General features: G+C 34.6%; 1 protein-coding gene and 1 long non-coding RNA gene across 2 annotated transcripts; one reads left to right on the forward strand and one right to left on the reverse strand.

Moving 5' to 3' along the window:
* Positions 1 to 3,104: 3,104 nt before the first annotated feature.
* On the reverse strand, positions 3,105 to 4,907 carry LOC139493385 (kinesin-like protein KIF15). The gene has a single exon (XM_071281794.1). The coding sequence runs from the start codon at positions 4,905 to 4,907 to the stop codon at positions 3,105 to 3,107; it is 1,803 nt and encodes a 600-aa protein (XP_071137895.1).
* Positions 4,908 to 14,707: 9,800 nt separating this feature from the next.
* LOC139497646 (uncharacterized) lies at positions 14,708 to 17,044 on the forward strand. Its single transcript, XR_011657759.1, has 2 exons — positions 14,708 to 14,834; positions 15,536 to 17,044. It is a non-coding gene; the product is annotated as an uncharacterized lncRNA (long non-coding RNA).
* Positions 17,045 to 17,371: the final 327 nt, after the last annotated feature.

Here is a 17,371-nt window from a genome sequence, read left to right on the forward strand (position 1 = left end):
TGACCAGCATGACACCCTCAAAGCAACAAAGGATTGAGCAAGAACGTACTGACTTTCATTTTATAATTCAACCAAACAGAAAGTAATACTCTATTACACTCTCGTGAAAGTTCCATAGCAATATTATGTATCTACGAAAACATGTTTAATCCCAAAGGCCCCAGCCTATAAATAGCATAGCTGAATAATGATCCCCAGTCAGTAAGCTCTAGATAGATTTTATGTCTTTTAAAGGTATGGACTATTTGATTTGAGGGGGCAATGATCTGAGAATTTTGAGAGAAAAAATCTTACCCTGATTTTTGTCTTAATCAAAAATTCTGGTCGTATATTTCTGGATTGAAAACAATAGTTTTGTCCACTTATTTGCTATTAGAAACAAAGATTTCAAACATAATTATTTAGTATAAAATGAACATGATGAATAATAAACGGGTGTTATTTTTTGTTGCCGGGGTTTGCATGTAAATCCCATATCTGACCGGAATATTTGTTTCGCCGAACTGATATATTGAATACTTTTTTCAAGGCCCGACTGCAACCTGCCTGCTTGGTGTGGCCATTATGTCTCCATTTGTCGACCGTCATTCATAAATTCGTTGTCCTTTCAGACTCATTCTTAGACTTTGGTTAATTTGGAACCCTCACTTCCCTTGTTGGCTGAAACATTTCAACTAAACATTTGGACACAAATTGTTTGTTTCTTTCTTATCTCGTGTCGGTCTACTGTAAATTTCATCGATAGCCCGGCGTCTATCTTGTTTACAACAAATAAATTGTGAGGTTTTACTAAATAAACAAACGAGAAATTTCCATGTCCATGTTTTACTGCCAACTCCCACATCAATTATATTAGTACATAGCTTTCGATCTATCCAATCATTTTATAATGGGAGAATACGGCATCAAAAATGTCCGACCCTTACACTTTACAGCAACTATAAAATATGCATGCCCAACTTCAGGAACCGTGTAAAAGTTCATTGTACACTTTTTTTTTTATGTTTTTTAGCCTAAAAAGGTCAAAACAACATTTCGCCCACTCTTTCCAAAATCCTGGATCCACCCCTGTTACTCTGACACAAAATGGTGCTTTTGATATCATTGTTTACTTAAACTAACCAACCAATATGCAGAAATGAAACTTTTGGTGAAAGGGAAATATATTTAGACCATTTTGAGTCAAAATTCACTTGTCTATGAGTTTGCGTTAAAAATTCAGAATTAATGCGCTACATAGTACACTAATTTAAGATTTCCAGAAACCCGGGAGTTATTTTGGTAGTACCTGTGTTTTCAAGATCAGAAATTTCATATAAGACTTTAAACATTGGTTGAAAATTGGCATGTAGAAAGGTGATACATGTACAATTCAGGATATACCTGGTTTCTTTGAAGTTAAACTTCAGGTAAAATATTTAGATAGCTGTGAAAATTGCAAGATTTGGTTGAACAGATAGGGATTTTTAATTGGTGGTCTGACACCTTTTTTTCGTTTTCCTCCCAAAATAACCCAAACTGAATAATCATAAGAAAAGATGACAAATGCGACTATATATATATATAACAAAGAGGCATGAAGATTAATTTATTGTAGAAGGAAGAGAAGCGACACACAAAATGAGGTCTTCTCGTTTATTAGTATAGATACTCTAACTTTTCTTTTACAGTACTTTGTATATCCCCATCCCTGTTTCACTTGAATTATTGTCAGCTTATTCGAATATGTGCATGTTTTCTGGCACGTTTGAAATAAATGCAATTCATAATGTATTTACACAATCATGTAATTATGAACATTAAGCATGTGTAATGATTTTATAGGGTTATGTGTATGTGTTATATTACCTAAGTATAACAATCCTAGGCTTGAGTCATTTGTCATCTATAAGGTCGCTCATCTATGTTGGGACGTCCGATCTGGATAACAACTAGGATAATGACTGTCAAATATAACATGGGGAATCCCGGAATTCCTTAATTAATATGACGTGGTAGTTGTCCGAATGTACATTGGTAATAGTAAGACCAGTTATATGTAGTTCCGAGTATACCATATTCATAACATTCCTCCCTCTTTCATAGAAATGGACCTCTTCTAAAATAAAGTCATGGCACCTTCTTTTATATCTCAACACTAAATTGTATAAACTGTTTGATGTTTAAATGCGAAAAAGACATCCTTAATTTGAAATCCTTGGAATACACTAGTCCGTAAAGTTGTAGTTGATACACATATGGTTGATACATGCAGATAGATTCTCCATTGTTATACAGTATAAAACTATAATCATATAAGTTATGAAAAACAGCTATCCTTTTCCTTCTGTACACAAATATATAAAACAATCTCTATATACGATTATGACGATAATGAGATATATTGTATCGTAAAGGTTTATTTTAAAACGTCCTATACAATAATATTGATAACATAGCTTTAGTTTCAACACGACATCTTGTGATTGTTGAACAAGTTCGTCTATTCAGAGGATAGCCAATTTGGAAGTAGAATTATCCAAAGATACAATATGCATGTCTCTTAAAACGCCAATGCTAAATATGAAATGAATATCCTTTCCACTTCCTCCCTCTTCCATAAAAACAATGATTCTATTCTAAAAGCATTAGTTGCGTACGCTCATATGAATGCAACTACAATTTATTTGGGGTAAAATAGTTCACTTCGTTGTTGTAAAGATCCTACCAGTAGAAATCTTGGAAGAAAGGATATTTCTGGTATAAGAAAGAGACATATAAATGTTTAATATGAATAAAATGATGCCGACATACACCTAAAGTAAAGCTGAAATTATTGTAGTTTTTATGCAGAAACAGCAGTTTAAAATGAATAAATGGATGGATTGTCTTTTGCTCATTTATGTCCAGTGGCGAATATCTAAAGACATGAATTTCTTAAAATTATTATATACATTTCGAATATAAATTCAAAAAACTTATACACTAGTATTCTGAACCAACACTTGTACATAATTATATACATGGCAGTAACTATAGCATTCAATATAAATGTAATTCTGATATAAATAATTCAGTAACTATATACATTTGTTTTCAATCAAATAAAAACATAAAAACACAACTCAAGAAACTAGTTTTTGAATGGCAACAATATCTCCATCTTCGGTTGCAGAAATATCAAATGGTTTGTCCCTGACCAAACTTTCAGTCTGAACATCATTTCTGTCAAGGTTCAAGTTCCAATCCGATCTCCCCAATGTTTTGCTATGGAATCTTTTAGCCTTAGGTCTCTTCCATCTAAGTTTCCCGTCTTTACCCCAACTCATCGTCTTTGGTAACATTCTCCTTGCTACGAGTTCGTCCTTTCTTTTTATTGTGCTCATCATATTCCTTTTCCTTGTATCACTTTCTTTTTTGTTGGTGATCAACTTGTGCTTTATCTTTTTAATCTGTTGTTCTTTTTTTATTTGCTTGAATTTGGACGTTTTAGTCTTTACGTAAGCTTTCTTTTCTGTATCTTTCAAACTATCTCGACCTATATTGTTGTTCTCGTATGCTCTTGTACATCTCTTTGCTTCCTGAAGTTTTTCTGTACGTGTTTTTTCTTTTAATTGTGTTCCTTCAAGGAAACCAGGATCAATATGTTCATCCTCTGCTTTGACTGTATTGCGATGGTTGATGGCTGTCTGTGTAAAATGCATGTTCCATTCATGTTCTTGATCAAAGTGCATTGGAGTTTGTTTATCAACTGATGTTTGTGTACTCTGATCTTTCACCTCCTTTCTTTTCGTAAGACTGGATTCCTTTTCCGATGATAGGTCATCAGTTTGTGTCCATTGTTCCTTCTTCAGAACTTGTCTTTTGACGCAGTTATTCAGAGTATCTTCAAAATTGTTTCCCTCTTTATTACTATCTCTTTCCCTATTTTCTCCATCATGCTTACGGGTCATCCAGTAACGATATTGTTTATCCTTGAGTTCAAGAGTCAACAGGTTATTTTGGCAGTATACAGCATTTGGAGTAAGGCGGTCAATGGTGTTACCAAGCAATTCTAGTTCTGATTGACTTAACTGATTTTGGTATGAATTTAACTTGATAAAATGTTTCAAGTCTTTATTTCCTCCTTCCTCGTGTTTGGGTTGAGATTGCATGACCTGGTCGTATTTCAGTATACACTGTGATTCTTCATTGGTATTTATGTTTTCTTCTAAAATATGTTCCTTTCTGTTTGTTGACCTCTTTTTATCTAAGTCATTATTGTCTTTTACCATTGCTTGAACAAGTAGATGGAGTTTGTGTCGAGTTATTAACCTCGATGTTTCTTTGCATGATTTAGCTGCACTGACTTTACTTTTACTTAATTTGTTATCACAATCATGATTTTGTTCGTTGAAACAGTGGGAATTAGTAAGTTTTTTCTGTCCCTTTTCCTCGGTTTCACATATTGCATCTGACTCGTAGTTAGAACTGGGACTTTCCTCTGTCTGTATTTTATCATCATCATTTTCACCTAACCAATACGCTTCGTAATTGGTATTGGGACATTCGATTGTGTAAACTGCATCTTCTTTCACAACGTTGGAATGGCATGATGTTGCATGGTGTTCTATTACTGGGTCTGATACTTTCTCGATTGTCTTTCCTTGATGCGCCGTTTGCTCTGTTCCTTGTTCTATCATAACGGGACTGTGGACTTCCGTCTTTTCTATCAAATTGGTATCAGCGTCTTTCTTTTCCATTGCTCCATTACATTCCACTTCGCTCGAATGTTTAGGTTGGGTATAACATTCTGGTTCATCGTTGTTAATTGTTCTAGTTATATCTTTGGAATCAACAATTTCATCTGTTTCTTGTCTTCTTACAATAGGATCATGGTCTCCGGTCTTTTCAATCTTGAAATCAATATCATCTATTCTATTTGTCATTTTTGGTTCCCATAAACTTTTCAGTTTTAAATATCTCTTAGATGTAAACTTACTTAATGTACAGAGGTAACGTTTTGCCTCGTACACTGAACTTCGGCGACAGCTTGAACTAGTTCTTTCCCTTCTTCATCACAACACGTATTAGTAAGGTATTCTATTATCAGATGTTCTTTTACATTTTCTGATTCATTTTGGAATGCCCCTTCTACCAACTCTTCAATCCTGTCTGTAAATTCGTCCAATAACTCATCTGGATATGGAAAGATATTCTCTAGATTTTCCCTAATGAGTAATGGGTTGCCAACTGAATCAAATCGGTCGTTAAAGAGTTTGCAAACTGTTTCGTAGTTTGCTTGTACTGTATATGACCTGTTATTATAGAACTTCAGTGCTTTTCCGGAAATTCTCGATACCAATGTTTGCAATTTTTTTTCACTATTCCATCCTTTCACGAAAGCTGTAGATTCAATATCGGCTTTCAGCAGAGACCATCTGAATGGCACTGTTCCGTCAAAATTACTTGAGTTACTCATATTTTGAGTTCAGTTGGGATTTACTAACTAAGATTACAATAAAAACTTTAAAAAACGAAAATTACAAGGAATTACACACAAAATTTATACAATACAAATTGTGTAACACTACAATATACAAATACACTACATCCACAAACAAGATTTAAAAACAAAATCACAAACACCTGAACATACAATCACAATTTTAGAAAAATTGGTATTTTGATTTTATTCTGATTTGCAAATGAAAACAAAAGTGTATATAAAAAATAATAATCTGAAAACACCTATGACATCAGAGGATCTGACGCGCAAAGCTGATTCAGAAATTTACTAATATTAATAACCCTGATTATATCATCATATGAGTCAAGGGACCTAAATATTCAAAACTTCCACATATGCATAAATGTAAATAAACATATAATTTGCACAAGAAAATATGTTTCTTTTTAATATCAAATATACAAATTCGTAAACTCAGAAAAAAAAACTATTTAAACACAGGCATGAAATTGTAAACAATGACGTATGTATACACAATTACAACAAATAGTAGTACAGTACAAGTTTTAGTTTTATTATCAACACATTCTTTAATGAGTGAACACTTTTCAGATGGTAAAACCGACAAGACAATTAAACAAAATGAAAAAAAAAAATTTGATAACAACTATGACATTAGACGATCTGATGCACACAGTTGTATCAATAATTTATGAAAAACAAAAGAAAAACATAAAATGATATCTGACATCAGAAGATCTGACGCTCAACGGAATATCAATGAATGAAAAAAGAAATGTGTTGATTTGTAATTAATATAAATAAACAAAACCTGAAATAAACCAAAAAGATAATCAAAAGCTATCCACTAGTAGTTTGTTTTATAAGGTTATTTTGTCTTATTCTCCAGGTGTATGCAAATCTCTGTATTTTTTAAATGTGTTACAAAAAGAGGGATGGGAATTTTATCACACGGAAAGTCTGATAATCACAATATAAATATGAAACGAATATATCACTCGCGCAAATATCAATAGTACTGATAAATCAGCGCGCCATGAAATAAAACAATCGCGGGAGAGAAGAAACAAAGATTTTCCTCTCGCGAAAACAAAGAAAAAATATGAAAATATGGCGCGAATGGATGTCACCGATTAACAGTGTAAATCAGTGGATTCGTGCCGACTTCTGACACCACTGTAATGATTTTATAGGGTTATGTGTATGTGTTATATTACCTAAGTATAACAATCCTAGGCTTGAGTCATTTGTCATCTATAAGGTCGCTCATCTATGTTGGGACGTCCGATCTGGATAACAACTAGGATAATGACTGTCAAATATAACATGGGGAATCCCGGAATTCCTTAATTAATATGACGTGGTAGTTGTCCACGTAATGATTTTATAGGGTTATGTGTATGTGTTATATTACCTAAGTATAACAATCCTAGGCTTGAGTCATTTGTCATCTATAAGGTCGCTCATCTATGTTGGGACGTCCGATCTGGATAACAACTAGGATAATGACTGTCAAATATAACATGGGGAATCCCGGAATTCCTTAATTAATATGACGTGGTAGTTGTCCGAATGTACATTGGTAATAGTAAGACCAGTTATATGTAGTTCCGAGTATACCATATTCATAACACATGTTTTAAAAACAGGAAGAAATTTTTATAAGTGCAACACACGGTATTTTTGGACAAGAATCAAATCAATTTTTCTTAAACTTTGAAGTAAAACAAGAAATCAATCTGGTTGACACAACAATGACAATCTGTTACACAGAATAATAGTGGTGCATTTTTTTCCAGTGGGTCTCAATCAACACTGATTTACAGAAATCTTGGTAAGAATTTAGTCTTAGATGCTTGATTTTTTTATTAGTTGTTATTAGCTTTGAACAAGCTGTCAGTAACTGCGTGCAGTGGCGGATCAAGAGGAGGTCGTAGAGGGCGTACGCCCCCCTTTTTGCTTGGACTTTTTTTTTGATAAAAAGATTAGATTAATAAGACTAGAAAATTATTTACATATAAAGGTTGTTTTTCGCCAGTATTTACTAATTATGTCAAAAGTAAAATTACAAAATACTGAACTCCGAGGAAAATTGTCATATTACTGACTTGGTACAGGCATTTTCAAATGTAGAAAATGATGGATTGAACCTGGTTTTATAGCGCTAAACCTCTCACTTATATGACAGTCGCATCACAGTAGAGTGATTCGGTATGGTTGAGTTGACCAGTTCGTCGAAAAAACGTCACTCAGTCATTTTGAAATTCAAATTACAGGAACACACATTTGCAATTCTGAGCATGAAAAATCATGACACCTTCAAAGCGACAAAGGAGTGAGCAAGAACGTATTGACTTCTATTTCACAATTCAACCAAACAGAAAGTTATACTCTATTATACTCTCATGAAAAAAGTTCCACATTAATATTATTTACCTACGAAATTATGTTTAACCCCAAACGCCCGCGCCTATCTTAAAATAACATAGCTGAATAATTATCCCCAGTCAGTATAAGCTCTGGATAGATTTAAAGTGCAAAGTACGAAACATTTGTTTGAGGAGGCAGTCTGAGATATTTGAGAGAACAAATCTTACTCTACTTTTTGCCTTAAACAAAAATTCTGGCCGTATTTAGATTGAAAACAATAATCTTGTCCACTTTTTGGCTAATAGAAACGAAAATTTCCAACAGAATAATAGAGCATTAAATGAACATAATGAATAAAAAACGGACGTATTTTTTTGGGGACGTGGGTTTGCATGAACTGATATATTGAATACTTTTATCAAGATCAGACTGCAACCTGCCTGCTGGGTGTGGCCTTTATGTCTCCATTTGTCGACCGTCATTCATAAATTCGTTGTCCTTTCAGACTCATTCGTAGCCTTTGGTTAATTTTCAATTTTGTTGGTTAAAACATATCAACCAAACATTTGTATAAAAATTGCTTGTTTGTCTTTTTTATAACTCTTGTCTCTCGTATTGTAAAATTCATCGAATAGCGCGGCGTGTATCTTGTTACAAGAAGAAATCTGTGAGTTTATGCTAACTTAAAATTGAGAATGGAAATGGGGAATGTGCCAAACAACCCGACCATAGAAAAAAACAACAGCAAAAGGTCACCAACAGGTATTCAATGTAGCGAGAAATTCCCGCACACTGAACATACAACAAGCGAAAATCTTCCCTGTCTATTTTTTACTGACAAGTCCCACATCAAATATATCAGTTCATAGCTTTTGACCCATACTATCATTTTATGATAGACAATTTATGGGTAGAATCGTCACGAACCGTTTAAAAGTGCATTTTACACTTATCTTATGTTTTTTAGCCAAAAAAAGGTCCCAAAATTTTTTCGCCTCGCTCCGCGCGCCGAATTTGAAAAACCTCGCATCTCCTCTGCAAAATCCGGGATCCGTCCCTGTAATGTACACAGCCATGTATCACCATCACTGCTGGTGATCCGAAGGATAAATATGTTGTAGAGTTGTCACTGGCTCAGACGTACTTATATATATATACAGTTGTTCGACCTGTTAGTCAAATGCGGTTTGTTTAAATATACTTTTTCACTTTTTTTTTTGTCTTTTGGAAAATGTTTTTTGTGCTGAATTTAGACCCTTCTACAACGAAATTTGTTTTACATGCACACGTATAAAAATTGCGGTTTTTATCCAACGCAATCACAGGTTTGAACGTTGTAGGCTGCTTTGCTAATACAGATGTCACTAATTTGTCACGGATGTTTTTAGGTCGAGTTAAAGTATATTTAAACAAAGCGCATTCGACTAACAGGTCGAACAACTGGTGTTCTTAAACCCTGCTGACTGCCATTGGCGATTGCCAAATAAAATTGATCACGAGATGTAAGAAAATGGATTTTAATATAAATTCAATACTAAACAGAAAACGATGTGTTATAGTTTTTATTATACAATCATTCAGAGACTTTATATATATATATATATATATATATATACAACTCGTCTAAACATCAACCCAACAATGTTAGATCTGTAAATTTGCTTTCGCAAATTTTTGGTTCTTCCCTCGCCGGGATTCGAACCCATGCTACTGTGATATCGTGACACCAAATCGCCTGCTCTGCAGCCGTCCCGCTAGACCACACGACCACCTTGGCTCTCAAAAAAAGAGCTTTCGCTGGCCGTGTGTTATATATATATATATATATATGAGTCTAAAAAATTGTGTAACAATACCGATGAATAGATGGAAAACAAAACACTAAAAAGTGTTGAATATCATCGCACAAAGATGGAAAAACTGAACAGATGATATAAATTATACAATAATTGCAAATATTTCGGCTCAACAAATGGCCTTCTTCGGTGCAAAAGTTTAACAATACTGATATATAATGTATAAGGTGTAAACATAGATCAGTAATAATACAGGTAAGTTTTGGTCGATTGATTTTAATCCAAAATCCTGAATATAATAATATAAACACTAGACTGTAAATTTAATTATTTCTTTCTATTGATTCCGTCTGGGTGGAGGACACCCAGTGTTTTTATCCAAAACTTCTCCCGATTCTCTCTTTGCCTATTTTGCCATGTACAATCCTGTTCGATCACAAGGATCTTCATGTGATCAAAATCTTTCAGATTGTGATCTAGTAACCTGAAGTGTTGGCTGACCGGAATATACGTTTTTTTTGTGAGGTCACTCCTGTGGCCATTAAGGCGTTTGTGAAATGGCTGCATAGATTCACCACCATATTGGAGACCACATCTAGGACACTCAAGAACGTAAATCACATTTGAGCTTTTGCAGTTGACATTGCAGAAGATCTTGTATGTCTTTTCTGTGGTCTTACTGTGAAATGTTGATGAATGCTGCAATTGGTTGCAACATTTGCAGCGCTTATCCCCACAAGGCTGGTAATTACCTACAGTATTGTTAGGTTTGGAAAGGTCGGCACGGACAAGTATATTTCTCAGGCTGTTAGGTTGTTTAAAGGCAATCATGGGAGGCTCAGGAAAGGTTTTGGATAACTTGGAATGTTTCTCGATTGCCGTCCAATGATCACGAATGGTCTTGAAACTATTTCTCAGGCATGGATGGTAAGTGAGCACAAGGGAACCATCAACTCTATGAATACTATTTTTACTGTTGGTAGACCAGAGAACCATGTCTAGTCTTAGGTTAGTTGGTACAATATCAGGAAATTGTAGTTTCTTCCCTAAATCAACTTCTATCTGCCAATTGCTCGCCTGGTGTAGCATTCCTGATGTGTTCTGTTTACTTTTCTGACATAGTTCACCCTCCTCTACAAACTGGATCTTGATAGGTTTGTTTGTAATGTGTTTCACATCTTTCCTCTGCTTTTCTATCACTTCAGCAAGTTCCCGGAGCACTTCGTTGTATCGTGATGTATATCTCCCCTGTGTTAGAGCGATATTGCACCCTGAAAGCGCATGTTGGAGACTTCCTCTGTTTCCGTACAAGGGACAATTTAGTGTTTCTGAAGGTTTCCACCTGTGAAGATTTGTAGGTGTTGATAAGACATCATACACTGATCTTAGAAGAAACTGTAGTTGATATTGAGGATATCGCCATAATTTGACCATGTAAGGGATTGTTGTTCTAATACCCATCTCGACCAAGCGCATTGGTTCCCTAATTCTACAGTCTTTGCTTGTCTGTTTTCCTCTTCTCTAGATTTTATCTCTCTTTAAACTAGAATTCGTCTCTCTTAGGTGTTAGCATTTTTCCAGTAGCAACTTTGGGATGTACCAAGGTCCTGTCTTCCTACTGCCATTGTTCCTACGATATCTTTATGTCTCAATCTACTCTCTGCCTCTGAAACTGCTTTGGAGGCTGACCACTTTCGTTCTGTTCTTCCCTGGACACCTGTTGTTCTTACTTTGACATCTCTAGATTTTTTTCAAAGTCATCAAGGCGATTTTTGCTTACTTTGAATTATTCTACTATAGATTTTAATGGTAGCTGCAACTTTGCTGTCCTACTGTATAGTCCTAAAGTTGTAAAACTTGGAGGGACACCTAACCAAATCCTAAGATGTCTGTTGATGGGTCTTTCAATCTTCTCAATTCTTGTCACTGTAATTTCGTACAACATAAGTGGCCATGATATCCTTGACTGGAGTCCATGTTGGTATATCCATGCCTTTAATTTCCCTGGTAGACCTGTCTTGTCGATATTTCTTATTCCCTCTCAAACCTGCTGTTCGATTCTTCTGATATTGTTCTTGTCACTTAAAAGAGTCACCATACCACTTTCCTAAGCACTTGATGTGATTGTCAATTATTGATGGAATGACTTCTCCTTTCACCTTCTGTTCAAATTTTAGTGCTCATCCTTTTTATTATTATTAGAGCTCTAGACTTCTTTGGCTTCAAAGCCATCCTTGTCCATGTTACTGTCTCTTCCAAGGCGTTTAACACCCACCTAGCTTGGCCATGGGTATCTGTAGTGATGGTTAAATTGTCCATAAACCCTCTATTAAGTGGTAGGCTAATCTTGGGTGATGTTTTTGGGCCTCTAGTTTATCTCTCCCCAGATTTAATTATCATATTCATTCCCATGACAAACAGGATAACTGAGATGGTAAATCCAGTAACTACTTTTTGTAGTTTCTGCCATGTTGTTGTAAATGTGCTTGTTGAAAACCAGAGCTCAATCCCACTGAGATAACTTCTTATTACTCTCTTAAAGGTAATGCTCTAGTGACTCCTGTATCAGCATATGATACTACTGTTCGATCTTTCTAGTTCATTTTAGCCTGTCGAATCAGTTGTGAAACGATTCGTGTATGTTCAGTGCATCCTGAGAATCCTGGTACTACGCCCGTCTGTACTGAAGTGTCTACATAGTTGTTATCTGTCATGTATGATGTCATCTTTCTAGCCATGATAGAGAAAAATATCTTTCCTTCTACATTTAGGAGGGAGATTGTGTGGTGTCTTCTGATTTATCTTCTTTTGGAATAAAACACCTCTCTGCTTTCTGCCAACATGATGGTATCTTCCCTTCCCTCCACACCACTTTCTGTAGCCTTCACAGGTGTTTCAAAATCACTGAACACTTCTTATATACCTTATTCGGGATGCATTTGGTCCTGGTGATGATGCAGACCCAGATTTCTTCACTACATCTGACACTTCTTTCCACGTTGGTTTCTTAATATTCATTAGTATGTCTGGTTCTGGCACATGTTCTATCATTTTGCAGTTTCCTAGATGTTTCCACTGCCTATCGTCGATTTATGTCTCTGATAGATATTTTTCCACTTCCTCTTATGTACTTTTTACTGATCCCGCCTTTGTTCCGTCCAGTGATACTTTCGGTAAACTTGTATGACTTGGCAACAAAAATTGCTCTCTTCATCCCTCTTTCTCTCCTTGATTTTCTGATTGATTTTGCTCTTTGTCGATTGTTTCTTCTGTCCCTCAGTATTGATTTTAGCTCATTCAATCCTTCTTTTTCCTCCTCGTTTGCTCTTCTGTACTGCTCTGTGGTATCATTTATTTCGGTTCTTGGTTTTTGTATTTCTTGTTGACGTCTGTTATGATTGGTGTTACCCTGAGTACCTTCTCTGGTTTTGGTGTTACTAACTCCAAATCGTTCTTATCCTACTGCTATACAATTGTTGACAATGATGGTATCTTTCTCTGTATATTTCCTGTTAGTGTGTTATCTATAAGATCTTGTCTAGGTCTTCATCAATGATCTCTCATCTTCTGCCATCTATTGGTGGCCATTGTACCTTTTCTTTCCTGTTGTCTGTTGAAGGTACTGTCGATGTTTTCTGCTAGTTTTGATTCCATTGCTCCTCCTCAATGTTGATCTGAGTAGCTTCATTGGGTAAGAGGTCCTCAGCACTGTGGTTTGCTTCTTTGCTGTGATCCTCCGTCGTCTAATAGGTGATAACAGTGCGTTCTCTTGGCTGCTTCCCAGATCCGCACTAAGTTCATGCCTGGTGTATCTTCAAAACTTTTTAACTTCTTGCAAACCTTCCCACAATGACACTTAGTTTATGCCGTTGTTCCAGTCAAAAGTCAGTTGAATTAGCCGAGTTGTTACCATTTTGTCCTGCTCAATTGGTCGCTCATCCTCCTCTCGGAAGACCCTTAGGGTATTGCACATTATTCTGTGTTTTAGTTTGGTATGGTGATCCTTCTCAGGAACAGTGTGTCGGGGTGCCAACCCTTCACACCCTTGTTTTAGTCTTCCCTTAACGCCATCTGTCTCTCCAGACGTCACCATTCTATTCTTGGTTGTCAGTTAGTCTTTCCCAGTAGTCACTGGTAGGTCCAGGTTAAAAGTTACTTACATACAGTACTGTTTGAATTACTGCAAACACCATCAATGTCTTCAACCGAAGCCATCCGTCACTGTCATGTGTTTCGACCACTAGCTCAGTACACTCTCAGAATGGTTGGTCTACACTAGTGATCAATCACTGCGCTTTGGTGGTTTTGTCTCGAGCTACTACTGTCTCTCTTCATCCATATCAAACGAGAAGCTTTGCAGAACTGGTCAACAACTGTTCAATAATGTAGAACTTTGTCTTTTTATTGTAGATTTGAATTAACTTTTTGTATTGAAAAATATCTTTCTTATAACAGTTATGTTTGTCTGTTAACAAATTTATGTAGTGAAATATTGAAGTTAAATGTAGAAGTTGGTCGTTACGATAATATTCCGAGATAAAATCTTTTATGTTCATGTTGTAAATGTGTGTTATTTCAGATGAATACCATTTTGTTCTTGTTTGTCCAGCTTACGGACCTGTACGAACATTTTTTTTGCCAAAGTATTATTGTCCTTGGCCAAATAATTACAAATGTTTGTATGTACTACAATTAATCGTCGAATAAGTCTCTTACTATCAACTTATGTAAATATGTAAAAAAAAAAAAAAAAAAATAATAATAATAATGCATGGAATATTCGATCAAATATAGCCTCATAATTGTACTTGTCAGTGTAGTATATATATATACCATTGTTCTATGTTGTTAATTCATGTTTTATTTTTTCTCAATATCTGTTGTAGCATGATTAAGCTATCGCAATAAAGATCCATTCAATTACATTTTTTATCAATTTCAATCATACAATTAATCTATCCAAGGTGATAAATGTGCTTCAGGCAGTTGTTACGCACTTATATAAATTCTGTGTTTAAACTGTAAATAGACCAAACCCATGACGACAGAAAATACAAACAAATTATAAAAAAAATAGTCCTAAATATACAAAATCAATTAGAACTGGTATTCATGTTTATGTAACGTCACGCTTGTCTGGTTTTCGTTCGCCTTAGTGACCTGGATTCATTTAAAATTGAAATATGGCTCTGTGAAAATATAGAATTTGATATATAAAGGTATGTTGTTGACTTAATATATTTTGAATTTTTAATGCAAACGTTGGTCTTAGTAATTTACATTTGACAAGGAGTTAATACGAGGTGGATAATGTTTTCATAACTATTTGACAATATTTATAATGGCTGTGATCACGATATTTAAACCTGTGCGACCGTTTTTTGTTAAATTTCAAATCCTATAAAAAAAACTTGTATGTAGAGTCAGTTGTTAACTTATGTGTCATTTATTATTTGTTCTCTGATGGAGAGTGGTCTCATTGGCAATCATAACATATTATCTTCGCGACCAAATGATCCTGTCCCTGATGTAACACTATACCTCTTTTGTGTTTAAAAAATACATTAAAAAATATAAATGATTTAGATGTATACTATTCAAATAGCTTTTGAAGATTTTAGTTTGAAATTTTTAATAAATCGTTTCGTAATAAAGCTGTTACAATCTATTGATCCAGCTTAAAATACCAATACACCATTTAACAAAAGCTCCGTGGGCACACTATTAGTATTTTGATTTTGATTTTTTTATGATTTATTGTTTAGTTGATTTCAGATGGAATACACGTTCTCCTAAAGATTTAGGGTATACCTAATAAGACCTATTACGAATGTGTTGAAAAATCTGAGAAAATCAAGACCAAACTTGTTGGTAAATTATTAATCCTGTACATTTACTTATTGTATATATATTTTTTTAGATAGATGCCAGTTTTACAATGAACGAGAAAAGTACGTTTGTCGGAGGTCTCAAATGTTTATTCAATACATGGATTCCGCATATAATAACTGGAACATTACTCATCTATATAACGTTTTCTGGTGTTCTTTATATACGACAATTAAACACTACGACTGTTCATGGCGAAAATGAAATCTCAACTCGAAACGAACAACATTTTAACACACAGATTTCACAAGACACCCGGCCTCACATAGTATTAGGGATTTTAAGTGGGGAAAAGAAAATTCTTTTTCGGGATACGCAAAGAAACACTTGGATTAAAACAATGCTACGTTTACACAAAGTACTACCTTTCAAAATAACGTACAAATTTTTATTAGACGAGCCATCTTCTGAGTCAATCAAAGAAAATAATTTACACAAAGACATAGTGTATTTAAATGTGTCCCATCATGGTCGAGCAGTTAAATTTGGTGAGAAAATGTACGTGTGGTGGAAATATATACATAAGGTATACCCAGACGCTCTAATGGGAGCAAGAATAGACGACGATGCTTTTGTATGTGTACCTCAAATGTTTCACAGATTAAATACTTTAAAAGCCGGCAATCTTTATTATGGTTGGAGACACGGGAAAAGTAGGCAGATCAACAGAAACAACAGAGTTGATGAAATGTTTTTAGTATTAGGAAAAGATCTCATTTCGCTGATTTCTAAAAGGACTTACTGTGGACAAAAAAAATGCAAAAATAAGGACGACTTGATTGATATTGATTTTGGTGATACTTCTCTTGCCGAATGGCTGTCTGTTTACAGTGATAAAATAAACTTCAAAGCTGATAATGACAGAATTGTGCAATGTGGAGCTAATTCTCATGCTATTTATAAGAAATTTTTAAAGCCTGGTTTTTGTGACAAACAATTAGTTTTTCATAAATCGACATGTGAAATGATGCAACAGCTACATTCATGGAATAACCACGGTGGATAGCTTCATTAATACTATAGTCACAATGTCGATGGAAAGTGGGACCAATGAAACATGTGAATACGTCCCCTACGAAACGGTCCCCTACGAAATAAGTTTGGGAGAAAAACGTTTCGTAGTGGACACTACCACTACCATGCAGTCTTTTTTTTACTCTTTTTTCAATTATATTCGTGCAAAGCAAATAACAAAGGTTAGTTTCATGTAATTTTTATTATGTTTTTATTAACATAGAATAGGGTTGATGTCAACTACGAAACTTTTTGTCCACTACGAAACGGTTTTGTCAACTACGAAACGCATCAAAATGTCCACTACGTAACATGAGTTGTACCTTCATATGTGAAGTACTGTCTAATCTTTATCGATAAAAAATTGTTCTCCAATTCAGAAAAAAATGAGATTTTCTAGTATATAAAGTAAACAAACTGGAATGTCTATAGGAAACATTTAAAATTGCAAAAATATGTGTGTTTATTTTAATAATTCAAAAGTATGTTTAGAGCAAACATATTTTAATAAACAGCTTTTAACATAGGATTTTTTATTTTAGAAGGTGTGTCCCTAACACCATGTCCACTACGAAACGAAGTCATTAAAACTACGAAACAGTACACAAATTATGAAAATAATATAATTTTAAAGAGTATTTAAGATTGCACTTTTTGTTTACAAACAAGTCTATAATAGAGGTATTCAAAATAACTCTTGAAAATAAATTTTAGACTAGTTGATTTTCCATTTTTTTTAGGTCTGAAAGGAACGCTTTTATTGAAAAACGCCCAGATATGATTAAAAAGTCAATTCTTCATGAACAATTGAAAGGTCTTTCCTTTTTTCTTTTATTGGTAGCCTAATTTATAG

The sequence above is a fragment of the Mytilus edulis genome, chromosome 1, assembly GCF_963676685.1.
Source record: "Mytilus edulis chromosome 1, xbMytEdul2.2, whole genome shotgun sequence".
NCBI lineage: Eukaryota > Metazoa > Mollusca > Bivalvia > Mytilida > Mytilidae > Mytilus > Mytilus edulis.

Excerpts from the sequence above, each read along its gene's own strand:
- LOC139493385 (XM_071281794.1), bottom strand. The coding sequence starts at position 4,907 with ATGACAAATAGAATAGATGATATTGATTTCAAGATTGAAAAGACCGGA.